Source organism: Oryza glaberrima, chromosome 4 (genome assembly GCF_000147395.1).
Source record: "Oryza glaberrima chromosome 4, OglaRS2, whole genome shotgun sequence".
Classification (NCBI taxonomy): Eukaryota; Viridiplantae; Streptophyta; class Magnoliopsida; order Poales; family Poaceae; genus Oryza; species Oryza glaberrima.
This window is the reverse complement of record NC_068329.1, coordinates 17,702,150-17,709,732: the sequence shown is the minus strand read 5'-3', so window position 1 is coordinate 17,709,732 and position 7,583 is coordinate 17,702,150. Positions and strand designations below refer to the sequence as shown.

The 7,583-nt window shown below is 37.9% G+C and overlaps 1 protein-coding gene across 1 annotated transcript; it reads right to left on the bottom strand.

The window, feature by feature from the left end:
• Positions 1–3,928: 3,928 nt before the first annotated feature.
• Positions 3,929–4,666, bottom strand: LOC127772224 (protein GL2-INTERACTING REPRESSOR 1). Its single transcript, XM_052298233.1, has one exon. It carries the CDS (start codon positions 4,664–4,666, stop codon positions 4,316–4,318), a length of 351 nt encoding a protein of 116 aa, XP_052154193.1. The 3' UTR covers positions 3,929–4,315.
• Positions 4,667–7,583: the final 2,917 nt, after the last annotated feature.

The following is a 7,583-nucleotide window of genomic DNA, read 5'->3' as shown; positions in this document are numbered from 1 at the left end:
TATCGTTCATAAAAAAATATTTTTGTTCGGACGTCATGTTTTGGAATCACACGTTCAACTTAAAAATCTTGAATCACCAATATATATAGGAGCAATAAGATTTTATATGTGCAAGCAGCATCAATAGACTTGCTAAGAAAAATATTTCTACCTAGTTATGTTCAGACTACCTTTTTTTTTTCTCTTAAAAAATTTAACTTGTTTCCACCGTCCGTCAATATAAAAAAAACAGCGAAAAAACAACCTAAAAAATCCGATTCCCTGGCAAAAAATATAGATCCGATTCCCACCTAAAACGGGAAAAAGCAAAAAAAAAATCCGATAACTGGCGAAAAAAAAAGAAATGTAGATTAAAAAAACAGATCCAATTCCCACCTAAAACAGGAAAAACAAAAAAAAGGTCCGTTTCCTGGCAAAAAAAAAAACATAAAAGAAACGTAGATCCGATTCCCACAACAGGGAAAAAAGTCTGATTCTTGTAAAGTGAAAAACAAAAAAAAAATCGGTAAAAAATAAAAAAATACCCAAAAAAACATCTAGAAAGGTCCGACTATATAAGAAAGTAGCGAAAAAAACAGTTCATAAAAAAACGCACGAGTAAAAAAAAATAAAAAGGACGGAAAAAGCGCGACAAAAAAGTCTAATTTCTATTCGTCGTTTTAGTTTTCCATATATATATATATATATATATATATATATATATATATATATATATATATATATATATATATATATTCTCTATCTCAAATCTAATCTAATCTAATCTAACTAAAAAGAGAAGTTTCCATCGTATATTAAAAAAGAAAAAATGCGCGAGAAAATAAAAACAGTTTAAAAAAAAACGCATGAGGAAAAAAATGTAAAAAAAAGCGCAAAAAGAAACGCGCTAGAAAAAAAAGGTTTTCGTAGTTTGTAAAAAAAACATGCGAGAAAAAAATATTTCCATCGTCTATAAAAAAATCATACGAGGAAAAAACTGTCAGAAAAAAAAGCTAAATTGATGAACGCTTGGTCAGATAGGATCCATCGATTTTTTTCCATCTCCTACACGGCTTTTGTTTCGTTATATTATATGGAAATAATATTAGACAATAAACATATTTTAATTGTTATTTAGAGAAGAGTGCACAGTGACTCTATTTTGTGTAGACTTGACCATGTGAGGCAGTATAGGATTTTGATTATTTGCAATAATGAAATTAAAAAAATATTTTAGATTATATGAATGTTGTCATAAGAATAATCCAATTATTTTTGGTAAAGCAAATATCGTAAAGTTGCCATCATCGAGGTTGGGCCATTACATTTATGATGTTCCAATTTTCTAATATTTTGATTGTCATCAACATGGTTATGCATGAAAAACGTATATTATCATTACGTTTGTTCACCCGTTATAACGCACGGGCATATTTGCTAGTCATAAAAAAAATATGGCTATATGTTCTTAGCAGCGACAAAAAGCAAAATTAAACGCAGGATCATTTATCATATTGACATAGTACATATTGCGGAAAAACGTGATTTATTAGCTCTATTAGTTGGGCTATTGCTCACAAGGCCCGGCCCAATCAAAAGCCCATGATGAGCTCTGCAAAACCTGAAACGAAAGCCCTAGGGCGGAAACCGTAAAATCGACTTTATTCCTGGGGTTTTCGCTTCGAAAATCAAAAGACGAATCGAAGCGGAAGTGCTCGTCTTCTCGGCTTCTTCTAACTAGGTAGTTCGAGCAAGCAACTCCATCTAGTAGCCATTCTTCTGCGGATGGGCTTGCTCCAGGAGTCCCGGGCGATTCCGGATTAGCGCCGTGTTATTTGGTCTCCGATCCGAGGCGGTAATTTAGGGCAGGTTTTTTTTTTTTCACCTAAAATTTTGATTTGGGGGTCAATGCTGAGTTGCTTTTAGTTTTAGCTTTAGGTAGTAGAAAAGAGGGTGCCCGGTAATATCTGGGGGTTTTGTTGGATTCGACGTTTTGGAGTCGCTTTCGTATGCCCGTTTAACCAATTTTGATGCGTTATAGCATAGATCCTGCTGGATGGATGGTGGATTGCTGCAGGTTTCTTCGGTCATCTGAAAGATTCATTCTTATCCAACCAGGAACTGTAAGTTGTGAAACTTGATTTTGTTGTGTCTAGCTTTGAGATGTTTGGAGATGGAATGTTTATGCTGTATTGCATACAGCGACACAACTTCAATCATTGATATTCGGACTCTTCATATTCGTAATGTGGTAATGTTGAGTCTATTCATTCATCCAATTCAATGTATGGGCCTTACGAATATTCATGGGCACTCATAATGTTTTTCCCCACTTTTTCGGTTGTGTGCATTGCACAAGTTGAGTACAATTGGTGGCGATGTCATAACTCACTTTTGCTAGCTCCATGATTCAGAAGAATTTTCCGCCAATTTACAGTGTTGAAGGTGTTGTCCTGATGATGTCCCACAATAGGAAGCTAATAAAGTTCATTAGAACAGAGCAACAGAATGAATGCTCATTGGTTCATTTCTGGTCTTCTCTATGCTTATGTAGCAGTCATGCTCATCCCTCTTACTGGTATTAGGATGGAATCTATATTCTGCTTGTTCTTCCTTTTATAAGAATGCACCGAAAGACAAAAGTGCATCAGCATGAAAGAAAAAAAAAGACTTTGTTGAGCTTCGTAATTTGCACTCGATTTAGCATTTTTGGATCAATGTACCAGTTCTTGCGTTTTCTGCATACTGAATGCTGATTTTCTATGGAGTTCAGGAGATCCATGAACTCAACACAAGTGTACAAATGCAGTTTATCTCTGTTTTTAGTGACCCCCTCAAGCCTCATTTGTCTTCGATCTCATGTTTCTCTTGCCTACTCTATTTTTGGACCATGAACTTAGTTCCACAAAAGTGGAGAACCATGGGTAATGCTTTCTTTGTCTGTTTTGCATTGTTGGGTTCCTGACTGGTATTGCAATTCTTTGCAATTAGCTATGTCCTTATGTTGCAGGAGTAATTATGTTTAAATGATGTGTCCTCTAGTTGTTCAGGACAAGGCGAGTGCAAGTAATCTCACAAATATATCAATTATATCGGTTAGCCACATTTTTTTTAGGCTAAGTCATAATATATTCGGCCTGCAATTTAGTTCTAGTTACCTTTTCTTAATCTTTTTGCCATTCAGTTTTGTATTTTATTGGCTGGGCCATTCCTTTTCTGTTGTCTTGTCATTAAAATACTAGAATACAGCTAGAGACACTGTTGTTTTCGTTGATTGATGAATAAAATTGACAAGTTTGCCGTTACCAGTCAACAGGGACCAAGGGACATCTAATTTTTCATGCACATTTTTTTTCCATCTTTATTTGTTATTGCTCTCTGCCCTTCTGATATGATTTGAATCAACTTGTAGAATGGCTGGTCTCTATGTGTGATTATGAAGATCTGGACTTAATCTGAGATGTCTTTATCAAGTGAACATAAATATATCAGCTTGGCAAAGTTGACTAGAGAAGCAATTAAGGTAGGTTGCTGCGTCACACAGCACGTATTTCAGATGGATGTATATTATGAAGAGATAAGAATGACGGATGCCAAAATTAATCGCTATTCATTGCATGGCATCATCAACAGCGTTTTTTTCAACAATTTCAAATACTATATCTCGTCCTAATTTGAAAATTGCATACCTTTTTCAATTACATAATGTCTTTTTCAGAGATAGTAGAGTGTCCATGGAAGGCGACCTCATTATGTTGCAACGTGGGAGCAGCAGTACCAATTGGTTAGTTCAGCTAACCTGTGATGACAGACTCGTAAACATCCCATTTATGTGATTGACTGTTCTTGCTGTGATTTTTTCCCCATTTTCTATGCTCGACTAGATTACCTTGTCTAATGAAACAGCACAGCGAGTCAGAATTCATGAGCTTGATAGAAAGCCATCATGTGATTCAGAACAATAATCATCTCAACATTTTCAGGGTAAATGTTTTCTTTTCATCTCGGAAAGGAAACAAAAACAAAACAAAGATGAGAAGTCTGGTCCTATGTCTAAGCAAAACTTCTTCATTTAGAACCACTAAAGAAGGAAGCCAGGAGAGGGGGATGGATATAGTCCCCAGTGTATCCATGATGTATCAAAATTATGCCACCAGCACATGGATTTTCATGCTAGTCTCACAATTTTAGTAAGGAATATATCATGGTTACACTGGGGGAATAGGCAAAACAAAAGAGAATTACTGGACCTAGGACTTCATATAGACGCTTTTCTTTTTCTTGATTGATGTTGATCTTCTGCCAAACGGAGAATTGCCCCCCCTTTTGTTTAACTTCACCCTCTCCTGGTCTTCCTGCTGCTATTGCTGTTGGCGTTGTTGTTGCCGTTGTCCTGCTGCAGGAAGTCAAGGATCACGGGGCTCTTGCACTGCGGGCACCGCGGATCATCCTGCGGGAGCATGACGTAGATGAAGCAGCGAGGGCAGGCGGCGAGCACCATGGACGTCGCCTCCGGGCTGTTGGACCACTGCAGGCCGTGCTCGTTCTCCGACGACAGGCACGAGCTCGGCGACGACTCCTCGTCGGCGGCCATCGCCCTCCTGGACGACGAGTCCCCTCTCGCCGGCAGCGAGAGGTTCAGCTTCAGGTCGATGCCCCTGGAGCTCTTCTTGTTGCTGCGGCTCATCCCGATCGAGAGGTAACCCACTTGCCTACACCCCCATAAAAACGTTCGTTAGCCGGTTGGTCAAATGGAAACTTTTGCACGACTGTCATATGAAGCTTAGAGGTAGGAGAAGACATGGCGATGGCGAAGGAACTTACTGTTGCGTAGGGTCGGTGAGACGTGCAGATGATGGTGATTGGAGACGATGAAAGGGGAGGAGCTCCGAGCGGGTAGAATTGCTCGGGGTCTTCTTGCTGGGTGGTGTGGTTGGACGGAGAAGAGATGGCAAGTATTTATAGGGGGATGAGATGGGTGAGGGTGAGGGGGAGGTCAATTGGTTTTCTTTAATGCAGCATTAAGAGTATAGCAGTACTACTACTACTTCATGTACTAGAGGCTAAGGAAGGACGCATTTTATTACCAAGGTATTCATGGCTGGAGAGTGGCATGGTAGGGGTTGAATAATCTGTGTTGGGTGGGAGAGAAGTGCGAGGTGAGAGGCTTTATGGTTGGTCATATACACAAGGCAAAGAAATGTTTTTTTTTCATTTATCTGAAAGAAGAAAATTTCCAGTGATGAATCTTCTCTTTTTTTTTTCTTACTTCGGCGGTAGTTTTCTTTAGCCACATGCTAGATGACTGTGGCAATCTCCCAACAGTGAGCCTGGTTGAAAATTGTAACCCATGATAGGCATGTCTAGTTTAATTGTGCCAAAAGTTTGCTAGTGACTTAATTACCTCCAGTAGATTTTACAACTTTGTAGTGGCCATGTAAGCAAGTTAGCTGGACTTATTGGGTAATTATGACAATTATTTATTATTTTTAGGTGTGGAGTTGAAAGTTGAAACTCATCAATTATTTGTCCTTTTTGATTGCTTCTAAAGATTATAGAAATTTGACTGACCTCCAATTCATTTCACTACTTCAATGTGGCCTTGAATGGATTTATTGGGCACACCATCTCAAATGCCCAGCATTGCTGTCAAAAAAAAAAAGGAGAGAAGAGAGAACTTGAATGTTGAGCCATGGTTATGTTAATCGAATAAATAGGTTTCTTGAATAGATATGCTGCTAGTGCACCTTATGCAATTAGGTCTTTAAATGGTGCAACGCAACACCTATGTTCTTGCACGCACCGATGCGTTACTTCTGGTGCGCATCTTGATACAATGACGACGAGATAAGTAATACATTAATGCCACTTTGTTTGATGCACATAAGAGCAGCACTTTGAAATCTCAGCTCCGTTGGGGTTTTTCTTGTTTCCAGCTTGCAGTGTTTAAATGCCGAGAGCAGATATTAAATTCGTTAGTTGACTTGTTAGTGTTATGGAGATGTTGCATCCTGATTGTGTGACTTAATCACCTTACAATTAAGAAAAGGGTTAAACTTTGTAAAGTCATACTAGTATCAACCCACTAATGTAATCCCCGAGATTGCTTACATATCCCACCTTGATTAATGATGATGACATACAACTCACTTAAAGTTGTTTTGGTTTGTGTGTTGCATTGGGTTTGGTCAATGCTGCTACTCATCAAGGTTAAGAGATAGCCACCTGTAGAGAAAATAATTTGCCTCAGTTAGGACTAATTCTAGCATTAATGCTCCCGTTTTGGGCAAATAGAAGCAGTAATGGATGGTTTTGGGATCCAGAGCCAACGCTATCGGCCTCGGGATCAAAGGTTTGAGTTCAGTTTACCTGATTTTATAATATTTCACCACCATTCATCATGATTCATCGATGATGCGTCTAAAATTGCAGGTAAAGTCTCGGAGTTGAAGGCAACTATGAAGGCAAGGTTGACCCAAATGCGAGCTCATAACTGTGCCACTAGGTTATTGCTTAGTACAGGATATGGTATATAAATGTATCTTTGCACGTATATATTGCCATTAGTCGGTGTATGGGGGCCAAACCCATGTGCTCTTCTTTAATTCCATGGTGGCATCTAAGGAGCTTAATTAGAGATTATGAGTGAAAAATAATCTCCACTGAGTTTTCTCGCGCCTTCTTGTTGTGGTTGCAAAGGCAATGAGCTCCAATGCAAAATAGTTGGATATATTGCGATTTCGCATAAGGTACCAAGTTATTGGCAAAATTCACAATTTAATTACTTTTTAAACTCCAGCTGCTGTTCTAGTGGACTCTCTTGTTGCTTGTCTTATTTTGAGGTATGTATTGATGAACACTATGATAGCTCTTTTGGAACGCATGAATTTTATAGGAATTTCGTGGGAGTTAGTTGAATTTCAGTGAACGTCCTGAAGGAGGCCCTGATATTTGTGCTACTGATATAGTATTTGTGGTGCTGATGATCAGATGATGCTGATATGCCACTCGCTTAGTGAAGACTTGCGAGGTGTCGCGCTTAGATGTTTGAATTGGATAGAGGTGATGGGAGTATGTCGGATGCTAATGGCTTAATTAGGCCGTATTATTAAGTGGATCTTATATGGCTAGTCCATGTCACTTGTCAGCGTGACTACCTATTCCATCAGTTTCCAAATATAAGCACTTTTTACATTGCTTATTGTACCCTCTGTCCAATATATGATGTCATCGATTTTTTTTATAATGTTTGTTATTCGCCTTATTTAAAAATTTAGTATAAATATGTAAATGTATAAGTTAATATTGTAGTTTCTTTTATGATAAAACACAACAAAATAAATGATATTTATATTTTTTTAATAAGATGACTTGTTAAACGTTATGTGAAAAGTCTACATGTTGGGACAGAGAAAGTACATATTAAGATTAGAGATAAAAACTATAGTGTCTGTAAATAAAGCAATGGATAGTTGGAACTTGGAAGTGGGATGATGGTTGAAGATAAAATTGGGAGACATTAGACTGAGTAGTGAGAGTAGGACTCTAAGAAATGCTTATATTTGTACACAAAATTTGAATTCTAAAAGATAGTTATATTCAGA